Source organism: Carassius carassius, chromosome 11 (genome assembly GCF_963082965.1).
Source record: "Carassius carassius chromosome 11, fCarCar2.1, whole genome shotgun sequence".
Lineage (NCBI taxonomy): Eukaryota > Metazoa > Chordata > Actinopteri > Cypriniformes > Cyprinidae > Carassius > Carassius carassius.
In genome coordinates, this window is record NC_081765.1 from 27,912,827 (window position 1) to 27,924,595 (window position 11,769).

General features: G+C 45.9%; 1 protein-coding gene across 1 annotated transcript; it reads left to right on the forward strand.

The window, feature by feature from the left end:
- Positions 1-1,422: 1,422 nt before the first annotated feature.
- On the forward strand, positions 1,423-11,293 carry LOC132153139 (leucine-rich repeat-containing protein 3-like). Its single transcript, XM_059562430.1, has 2 exons — positions 1,423-1,537; positions 8,782-11,293. Exon 2 carries the CDS (start codon positions 9,126-9,128, stop codon positions 9,924-9,926), a length of 801 nt encoding a protein of 266 aa, XP_059418413.1. The 5' UTR covers positions 1,423-1,537; positions 8,782-9,125; the 3' UTR covers positions 9,927-11,293.
- Positions 11,294-11,769: the final 476 nt, after the last annotated feature.

Consider the following 11,769-nt stretch of genomic DNA (forward strand, 5'->3'; position numbering starts at 1 on the left):
GTTTTGATTAGTGGCTTCCTATCCTGTGCAGTGAAGGTCTGACCCGTCAGCTGTCACTGACAGACTGCTCATTATGTTGAGTCATTTATATTCTGCAGTCCTGCCAAAATAAGGAGATGTTGGCTAAAATATATTTAAGGTTCATGATGAGGGATTTGAAATAGTTCATAAATAATTTAACATTCAGGTCATTGGCTCTAGGCTGTATTTACACTATAGGTCAGATAAATACCATGAACAAATCTAAACTGAGAGAACATTTGCCTAAGAAGTCTTGAAATGACCATCCAGAATATTTCCATGATACAGATACACAATGCCAATAGCTGGAAATTGAAAATGCATTTTATGTCAAACATAATTTAATTAATTAAAAAAAAAAAGTTTTGATTTTGCACAATCTCAACATTAGACAAAAAAAAAAAAAAAACCTTATCAAATAGATTCAGTAGTTGAGTCAGATGTTGATTCAGTAGTCTCTCTAATCGATTCAGTTCAACGATGCATTTGTCATAGGCTACTGATTCAAACCGGTAACTCGATTATTTTAACTAGACTATACTGCATATTATAAGAACCTTCTCATTCATTCGGGAATCACGGAGGACGACTGCTAAAGCCGTGTAAATGCTAAATATGTTTTAAAAAAGTATTTACAATTAAATCTTAAACCACTTAGCCCGTAGGCCTACAAAGCATTAGATATCCGTGTGAATACTATAGATAATAGGCCTACAGTTTTTATTATTATTATTATTAATTTAGAGCACTTTACTGTAGGATAATTTCGAATCAGCATGATGAAATACAGTGACTTCAGTCTTTTGAAAATTGTTTTGAAGCTTATTCATAATGGATTCGAAACTTTGCCACAGCAATGCTTTGAACGCTCTTCTCAGAAAATGTGTTCATGAATCGGCGGTGTTGTATGTTTGTTTTTCCTCGCTTCTGACAACAGACGGGGTTTTTTTGTCAGTATTTTGCGGTCCATGTTCCTTATTAGCTATATTAAACACAGACTGGAACCGTATTCTACACATCTCATTTAAAACACAATATCTTTATGCGAGGTGCTCAAGGTTATGAAGCCAATCGACAGAAATCAGCGAACACTTAAGGAAATTAAAGGTATTTTTCATTTTTCAATAAGTATGGGTTATTTTACCTTAGCTCGTAAGATGTAACTACAAACAAGAAATATTTCAAGAAAAGTGTGTCTTATACAATTCTGCAAACACAAAACAACTCTCACTGAATTCTAAAGATTCCACTTGAAAACTCTAGTGAATGAATCTTTGTGGAGAACTGATTCAAAATATTCGAGTCACTGGAATGAATCAAAATCCACACCGAGAGCAGTCAGATGCGGATGCATGGTGCGGGTGGAGCGAGCGCACCATGAGATGATTCTATGTTCATTAGGGGGAACAGGGCTCTCCATCCAATCAGCGCGAGGCGGATATTTTATATCTGCTGTGTGCACTTCACTTTTACACACTGCAGAGGCGACTGATCCACTGAACTATCAACAAGTAAGGTAAGTCATTATGAAGCGTTCCGTTTACACTAAAAGGCTAACTTTATATTTGTAATTATTTATTTGAAACCACTGAATAGAGTAAATGCAATACGTTCGTTAATGTGATCGTTCTGAGAAGTGCTGGGGATTTGTCTTGACTTTATGTGGTCATGTAGCCTAATGCTTTTGTCATAATACTGCATTATTTTAATTGGATTATTTTTAGGTCTTTTGTAGTTTCCAGACGGTGACTCTTTGTTTCACTTCAGCGTTTCTTTTCTTTTCGTATTCCGTCTGCTGTTAAGCATGGCATTTACTAGCCTCGTACAGTGTAGCCTACAGTATACAACAGCCTACCGTAGTGGTTTTGACACGTACATTTTCAGAAGCCTATTAGTGTTTACCAGTAGCACAGCTGTCGTCTTTACCAGTGAGAGAAGAGAGAGAGAGCTTGAAATGAAATATGATATCCAGTCTGGTCTTTAATGTTTCTTTTCAATAGTTCGCTGATACAGTGAGATTCATAATTCTAGCTGTTTTTATGTTCTTTTTTACAACTACAAATTATAACGTTGCTCATTTTAATTTTCTTTTAAAAGATATTGATCAATTTTTTCTTGAGGCTGACGTCCCTTACCTCAAAAAAAAAAAAAAAAAAAAAAAAAAAAAAACTTGTCATAAACATAAATGTCTAGTGGTCTCTTCCCTCTATTAACAATGTACATGAATCAATATGAATAGACACAACTGATTAAAGTTAAAGTCATATTTGGCTTTTAAATTCACATAAGCTTAAAAAGGAGACAAATGGCATGTTTGTATTCCGGTATATTAACTGCATCTCATTCGATCATGCTAAAATAAAGCTTTTGTTTTGTTAAAGTTTTGTTTAAATTATAAAACAATATTGATGTTTTTAATGCTAAAGAAAACCTGCCAGGTATTAATTACCAACATTCTAACATTTTTACTTTTTGGTTACATTATTTTTCAGTTGTAGCCTACTGTATGTGTGGTTTCTGTTGGATGTTTTTAAAAAGGTCATCTGTGACATTATCTACCTCCAACCAAAATGCAACGTGCTGTGCCTGCTGGAGCAGAACTGTCATGATCTCACGGTCTCTCGCTAAACACCTTAATAGATGAACCATGTACTTGCATCCTATTGGATTCTAAACATGGCATGTGGTTTTAACATCCATCACAATAATCAGCTTCTAATACTGAGCTGCTGCAGAACCAGCAATCAATCCTGAGCTGTTGATTATTGTTCATTGTAATGCCAGTGAATTAATCTTTTATTTAGACATTTTCAAGATAATGCCTTTCACATGTCTTGAGTGCTGCTTGTGTCAAAGTTTCACTGTAAAGAATGGAAGCCGCGTCACTACAGCATGTGATCGGAATATTAATGTTATCTACCTGCCTTACGGCCACTTCTGATTGATTGGCACAATGTAAGGAGTTCGCTGTCATCATCTGTTCTTGAATTAACTGTTCCTCTCCCTTCTTGTAAATTTAGAAACCTGAAATGAAAATCTTGATGTTTTCCACACCCTCATGTTGTTCTGACTGAGTTCTCTTACGAGAGCTCTCTCATATTGCGTCTTAGCTAAGACTCTACGGGAAAAGTCTCTTTTCTTCTAGAGAGAACCGAGGTTCCCTTTCAGTCGATCACGTTCGACGTTACGAATGGGGATCTCGCCCGAGAGCCCAATCACCTTCGAGTCGTACAAAACGAGCCAATGGTACACAAAGTACCTTGGTCTGCGGAATCTGCATCGCGAGCTCCGCCCCGCAGAGCGGGTATATAAGGAGCAACACGAGCAACTCGCATTCAAGCTTTCGCTTCGGAGCCGGGCACATCGCTTGCTGCTTTCACCGGAGTGCTGCAAGAGTCACTGGTGTTGGTGTGACGGCGCGATTCAGCGGTTCGTCTGGGTTTCCTGCGACAGCTCCCGCATTCCCCTGAGCGCTTCAACACCGCTAAAAGAGCAATTTCTCTCACAAAAGAGATACGGGCCGATTTGCATCTTTTTAAAGATGTCATTTCGCCCGTGTGTTTCTGGGTGCGGTCGATATATCGCTCCTCGTGACGGTCACGACTTCTGCCCTGCATGCCATGGCCTCACTTCAGGTCTATCAGGCCAAGCTGCTCCGGCAGCTGCACGAGGGCAGTGCTGACCCAGGGGTTTTGCAGGAGGCGCGCACTGCTACCGACCTCGCTCTCCGGGTGACGAAGGTCACTGCGCGCTCCTTGGGTCAGGTGATGTCCACTTTGGTGGTCCAGGAGCGCCACCTATGGCTGAACCTGGCAGACATGAGGGAGCCTGACCGGGCTCAGCTCCTCAACTCCCCGGTCTCCCAGGATGGCCTCTTCGGCGACGCGGTAGAGAGCTTTGCCCAGCAGTTCTCTGCCGCCCAGAAGCAGTCCGAGGCCATCAAGCACATCCTGCCCCGGCGGCCCTCTGCTACCTCCACCCTGCCGCCGGCGCAGCCGCATCAGCTTGCTCGTCGCCGAGGGCACCTTTAACTGCCCGAAACCGTTCTGGTACTTCCTCCGCCTTCACTGGCCTCGATGGCGGGGCGGCCAAGGGGTATGCTGGGATTCCCCCGGTGGAGCGTTCTGTTGCGATGCAACTGTGTCCACAGAGCGCCTCCGCTTGGCGTGGTGGTCCCAAGCTGCCCTCCAAGGCCTGTAAGTTCTCATCCACGCTTGTGGCCAAGGCTTACAGAGCTGCGGGCCAGGCCGCTTCTGCCCTGCATGCCATGGCCTCACTTCAGGTCTATCAGGCCAAGCTGCTCCGGCAGCTGCACGAGGGCAGTGCTGACCCAGGGGTTTTGCAGGAGCCGCACACTGCTACCGACCTCGCTCTCCGGGCGACGAAGGTCACTGCGCGCTCCTTGGGTCAGGTGATGTCCACTTTGGTGGTCCAGGAGCGCCACCTATGGCTGAACCTGGCAGACATGAGGGAGCCTGACCGGGCTCAGCTCCTCAACTCCCCGGTCTCCCAGGATGGCCTCTTCGGCGACGCGGTAGAGAGCTTTGCCCAGCAGTTCTCTGCCGCCCAGAAGCAGTCCGAGGCCATCAAGCACATCCTGCCCCGGCGGCCCTCTGCTACCTCCACCCTGCCGCCGGCGCAGCCGCATCAGCTTGCTCGTCGCCGAGGGCGCCCCCCTGCGGCCTCCTCCACTCCTGCTCGGCCACAGCAGCAGCCTTCACCCCGGCCGCAGCGAAGAGATGGCCGCAGAAGGGCGGCGCAACCCGTCTCTGCCCCTAAGCCTGCCAAACGTCACGCCAAGCGGCGTTCCTGAGATGGGCGACCCGGAGTTAGAGACGTCAGCTCGTCAGGAGATGGTAGCAGGACCACTCCTTCCCCCGGAGGAGGGCCGGGGGAGAATCCTTTGTTCTTTTTGTTCCGCCACTGGCCCTGCGGCCGGTGGTACCCAAACCTTCACTAAAAGAGCTGTTTCCTCTACCTCCGGGTCCCAAGAGGCCACGAACGACAGTTGGCGACGTGCTTCCTCGCCGCTCTAGTTCCCCTCTCCCCTAGCCAGTTTCCAGGCAAAGCCGGCCCAAGAACGCTCCGCCTTCTCATGCCCTCTTTGCTACTTTGAGTCAGATGAGTGCCCGCACTCCGCCCCCGCTAAGGGACGCTATGCCTCCCATGCCGGGGCTGTCTGCTCCACCACGCTGCCCCACTGTGGGTACGCCTGTAGTCCCCTTGACCCCGCTGGTTCGGTTTCTGGGAGCCTGGCTAGAGCTCCCCAGGCCTTCCCGCTGGCTCATCCGGACGCTCAGGCTCGGCTACGCGATTCAGTTCGCCCGGCGTCCCCCCAGGTTTCGGGGTGTCCACACAACGATGGTGGGAAAAAATGCCCCTGTCATGCGCGCGGAGGTCGCGACCCTGCTGGCAAAGGGCGCGATAGAACCGGTCCCTCCAGCCAACATGAAGTCCGGCTTTTACAGCCCTTACTTCATAGTACCCAAGAAGACAGGTGGGTTACGCCAATCCTGGACTTGCGTGCCTTGAACCGAGCTCTGCACAGACTCCCGTTCAAGATGCTAACGCCCAAGCGCATTTTCGAATGCATTCGTCTGATGGATTGGTTTGCAGCGATCGACCTGAAGGATGCGTACTTTCATGTCTCCATTCTTCCTCGACACAGACCGTTTCTTCGATTTGCTTTCGAGGGGCAGGCATATCAGTACAAGGTTCTCCCATTCGGGTTGGCCCTGTCTCCCCGCGTCTTTACGAAGGTCGCGGAGGGAGCCCTGGCTCCTCTCAGGGAACAAGGTGTCCGTATCCTCAACTACCTCGACAATTGGCTGATCCTAGCTCACTCTCGAGAGCAGTTGTGCGAGCACAGGGATCTGGTTCTCAGACACCTCGCCCGACTGGGTCTTCAGGTCAACTGGGAAAAGAGCAAGCTCTCCCCTGTGCAGAGGATCTCTTTTCTCGGTATGGAAATAGACTCGGTCGCCATGTTCGCGCGCAGTCACTGCTGAATTGCCTGAGACAATTCGAGGGCAAGAGAGCGGTTCCCACTGCCAGTTTTTTTACTCCCTGACCGAGGGCACCCTCGGCAATGACGCCCTGGCACACAGCTGGCCGCTGGGCCTGCGCAAGTATGCGTTTCCCCCAGTGAGCCTACTTGCACAGACATTGTGCAAGATCAGGGAGGACGAGGAGCAGGTCCTCATGGTTGCGCCTTTTTGGCCCGGCTGGACCTGGTTCCCCCAACTTGTACTCCTCGCGACAGCCCCTCCCTGGCCAATTCCTCTGAGGAAGGACCTTCTTTCTCAGAGACGGGGCACCCTCTCGCACCCACGTCCCGATCTGTGGAACCTACATGTGTGGGTTCTGGACGGGTCACGGAAGGTTTAGGTACCTTGCCACCTCAGGTGGTAGCTACCATCACTTCAGCTAGAGCCATGTCCACCAGACATGCCTATGCTTTGAAGTGGAACCTCTTCGTCACTTGGTGTTCTTCACGGCGTCAGGACCCCTGGAAATGTCCGATTGGGTCAGTGCTTCCCTTTCTTCAGGAGGGATTGGAACGAAGGCTGTCTCCTTCCACCCTCAAGGTCTATGTGGCCGCCATTTCGGCTCACCATGACCCTGTTGAAGGTAAGTCTCTTGGGAGGCACGATCTGATCATCAGGTTCCTGAGAGGAGCAAGGAGGCTCAATCCGCCTCGCCCTCAGCAAGTCCCCTCTTGGGACCTCGCAGTGGTTCTATCAGCACTGCAGAGAGCTCCCTTCGAACCCTTGCTCTCAGTAGAGCTAAAATTTCTATCTTTGAAAACTGCGCTCCTGACAGCTTTGGCTTCGGCGAAGAGGGTCGGGGACCTGCCATGCCCCCTAGGGGTGAGAGCTCACTCAACTAGGAGCGTAGCTTCCTCCTGGGCGCTGGCGCATGGCGCCTCGCTAGCAGACATCTGTAGAGCTGCGGGCTGGGCGACACCTAACACATTCGCGAGGTTTTATAATCTCCGTGTAGAACCCGTGTCCTCCCGGGTACTCGCCCCTTCGGGCCAGTAAGGACCTGCTCGGTGTCAATCCGCTTGCTGCGCCATTCCACTCCGCGGACTGGATGCTTGCGCTATTTCCCTCAGGTGAGTTCCTCAGTCAGAACCCTGGGTTCCTCCAGCATTGTTGATGTCCAACACTTGTGTACATGCCCTTTGGTCAGCCATGTGTGGGACTAGGTGCCTCCATGTGTCGTGATTCCCCTTCTGGGTAACCCCACGTGTGTATGTCCACAGTAAGTCTCTCCGCAGCATGTGTCTCTCCCTTGGCAAGCCCCTTGCCAGCTCTGTCGTTTTAACTTCCACCCTGCAGTTCTTATGTATCACCACCTTGGTAGATACCTGCCTTCTGTAAGTCCTCCCACGGGCAGGCAGCCTGCTAGCATATGCCCAGCTAGAATATGCTACCCAGTGTAGTCTGTGTGAGCTATAGGCCCTCACTCGTGCTGGCCTCACGACAGGGTGCTATCACTCACACGGGTCGCTGGAAGACAGCCATGTGGCGTTTTGTAAGGGACCCCATTCGTAACGTCGAACGTGACCGACTGAAAGGGAACGTCTGGTTACGTATGTAACCCTCGTTCCCTGAAGGAGGGAACGGAGACGTTACGTCCCCTTGCCACATCACTGTTCCGCTGAACGGCCGGGTCACTGGCTCGGCTCCTCAGCGAAGACTTGAATGCGAGTTGCTCGCGTTGCTCCTTGTATACCCGCTCTGCGGGGCGGAGCTCGCGATGCAGATTCCGCAGACCAAGGTACTTTGTGTACCATTGGCTCATTTTGTACCACTCGAAGGTGATTGGGCTCTCGGGCGAGATCCCCATTTGTAACGTCTCCGTTCCCTCCTTCAGGGAACGAGGGTTACATACGTAACCAGACGTTACGTTTAGTAACCGAGTACGTTTTATTTTCATTCTTACATGACAAAAAAAAAAGATTCAAAGCTGTTCTGAGCTTTGTTTGACCAATCAACCAGAATTTAATCATATTTTTCTGAAGAATTGAAATAGAGTTTTCATACTGACAACTTTTACAATACAGAGTGTGTCAGTATTTCCTTGTGTGAAAGCAACAACTGGGATATTCTGCCTATTGCCTCTTTTGTATTTCATAGATGGGAAAAATTCAGCTTCATTTCTTTGTTCTATCATTAGAGTTTCTAATAGCCATTAATGAGCATTGTGTTGCCATGGAGCAAATGAGAAATTGATTTGTTTTGTTTTAATAAATCAGTTCTTTCTCATATAATGAGATTATATGCAGCATAACAAATGTATTCATCTGCAAGATTATGAGACTTAAATAATACTGTTTTGTCATGGCTGGAGCCATTTCAGGTCAGAGCACTACGTACAGTATGTGATATGATGTTTCTTTGCCTGTTACAGAGGATATCTTAAAGTATTTCACCAAAAATGAAATTTTTCACCATTTACTCACCCCCATGTTGTTTTTGCCATTTTGATGTATGTTGGAAACCAGATAGTTATGGTTACCACTGACTTCAATTGTTTGGAGAAGAAAAATAAAAACCTATGTTCCCGCTGAAGAAAGAAACTCATTCAGATTCAGAATGACAAAAAGTTGAGACAATGAAAGTTAATTTTTGTGTGAAACATGCGTTTAATGCCTTTATTTCATATTTAAATTGATCAAATATTAATTCATGTAACTTCATGTTAATGTCTGTTTGGATGGGTGATTTTTCTGCTCTTCTTTCATTCTTGCAGTTTCCAGACTTGGCAGGAGGAATTCTAAGTGAAACGAGCCCTCTTCACATCCTTCTTCTGCTTTTAGCTTCTAATTAAAACTTGGCTGTTAGAACATTTCCCTCTCAAATGTTTAATTGCCTTTCAGATGTTGATGGACTCGTTTGGATTCTCTCCTGACACTTACAATGATTTCACACACCTGAAAATTTTACATCACTACATGTGCTTACAGAGTGTTAATAAGGAAAAACTCCCGCTGTTGGAATGACACCATGACCTGTAATGTTTATTCATTTTTTTTTTTTAATATGACTTGGATTAACAATGGCTGCCCTTGAACTGTAGCACATTCAGAGCTGGACATGACTTTCCCTGGAGGGGCTCATGCGTCAAGGAAAGTCTTCATCCATCATGGCTGTCCCCTTATCTTGAGATTAATTTTAACAGCGATTTGTTTGAGTGCAATGGGTTTTGCGTGTCCCAAGAGTTGCCACTGCTCCGAGAGGAATGGCTTGACAGTAGTGCAGTGTTCCTCTCGCAACCTAGAAGAGATTCCCTCCAACCTTCCTCACAATACTGTGTCGCTTCTTCTATCCTCCAATCAAATCACCAAAATCCCAAACCAGGCTTTTAAAAACCTTCCATGGCTCCAAGAGCTGGACTTGTCACGGAATGCCATCGAAACTGTGGATGCTGGTGCTTTTCAAGGTGTCACGGAGAGCTTGCGGGCGCTCGACCTGTCTCATAATCACATGCAAAGCGTCCCTAAGGAGGCCTTCGCTCGGCTGCATGCCAAGATCAGTCTGTCCAACAATCCGTGGCACTGTGAGTGCTCCCTTCAGGAGGTGTTGCGCGAACTCAGGCTGGATCCCGAGACTGTGAACGAGGTTAGCTGCCACACCGCCGTTCAGGAAGAGTATGCGGGCAAGCCTGTCATTCAAGTCTTGGATTCGGGAATAAACTTTTGTAACTTCCACCATAAAACTACCGATGTGGCCATGTTTGTCACCATGTTTGGTTGGTTCACAATGGTTATCGCTTATGTCATCTATTACGTAAGGCATAACCAGGAAGATGCAAGGAGGCATCTGGAGTACCTCAAGTCTCTGCCAAGTAGCTCCCAAATTAGTAAGGACTTTGACACAATCAGCACTGTTCTCTAGCATGAGTCAATGCAGTTTAGGAGTTAATGTGTTTGGGACATTGACGATGGCACAACAGCAAGCCTTATAAGCGAGAGTGGGGTAAGATGTGTCATTTACTCAGTTTGTCCTCAAGGAAATGAGGAGTCATTGAGAAACCCACAATTGCTAGGCACAAACTAAATCCAAAGTCTTATTTTGCTGCACATTATTGATAATTTAATTTGAAAATATTCAATTTTCAGAAAATTTCATAATGACAGTATTTTGCATAACTTGAACCAAAACTTGCCAAATGCAAAACATGCATGAGATGTATCTTTTATTTATTTATTTATTTGCTTTTACATTCAACTCATTTTGTCTGCTGCAGAAAATTTACTTTGACATGCAGATTGCATAACCCCACTTTTTTAGCATTAAAAAGCAACTCTAATACAATATTCAGCTGCCTTAGAGAGAAAGTCCTTTTTAAATACTTGGCCCAGTTCAATCAACTGTAAGAATGACAGATTAGCCACTGACACGTCTTGCCCTACTCTTCCCAAGATATAGTATTATTAGATTTAATTGTGAATGTTTTACATGGGTTTTATCACAATGAATGTGTTGACAATTGTTCTGTGATGCAATTCATTGTTCCCATTCATGTACCCACAGTCGACCTACATAAGCCCTGCAGTCTCTGTGGTGGCCACTTTGTGCCTCACGACAGGAAGCTGCAGAAGCTCCATTTCTTTCTGCAGGTGCTTATCCCATTATTTCTTGAATTGGTTTTATTAATTTGTATGCTAATTTAATGGTGTTTCAGAACAGAATATTAAATGCTGGATTTATAGGATATTTTTTTCCTTATTTTGTATTGCTCACCAAGTAGAAAAAGTAAATAATCACTGCCAAAAAAACTAAACCGAAAAAATAAAACAAAGCCCATCAGTTAAGTTCTGCCTTGATAACTGGAAACCTGCCCCATGTTTTGTTGTATTTACTCAAGTGCCTGATCCTGGTACCTCAGCACCAATACACTGTGCATTGGGCATTATTTGGTTTGCTATCTATATGTTCTTCTACAATCAAAAATAATCATTTAACAGTGAGTGTAAAGTAGAACAGTGTCATTTTAAATCGAGTGATAAATTTGGTGTATTTTAAAGATTTCTCAGATTGATCTTAGGTCAATTATGTGCACACCTGATTAGAATATTTCATCAGATGACATTCAAAATGGATTTTGTCACCTGTGTATTGGTTTAAAAGGGCTTGCAGGTCATGTAGACTAATGTATATTTCTGTCCACATGTATCAGTTTTTCATTGTGACTAGCCTTTTCAGCAGTAGTGTACAGTATATCATAGCAACATAAGACAATAAAAATGCTGTTAGAAGGACTCTGCCTTTTGACTTTTTTCATTGTTTAAGTAGCATTCAATCTACTATATAAATTAACTTTTGCAGACATATTCAGCAAGCAAAAAAATCGATAGCTTGGGGTCCTTGATTTTATTTAGCCTACTCTTGTTTTGTGTGAGTACTAGGCATAAAACAATGCCTTGCAGAAATGTTGTGCCTTCAGGGGTTTTTTGAGGAGTCATACCACTGAGAGTGGATATTATGATTGCTTTCCTGTCCAGGGGGCCGAGGTCTAGCCGTATGTGAGTCTGTAGCTTTAGATCAATAGCAGATTCATTACAGGGAAAGGATCGGAATGCTGCAGTGGACTTTAAGCCATGCTGTTCAGGGACTAGTTGGCACCCTCAATACAGTGAAGATCTATCAAACCAAAGTGTAAGAGAAAGTGACTGTGTTTGTGCATATGTCTTCAAAGGAAACATTGAATGGGTGGTCCATCCTAGCATTAATGTGA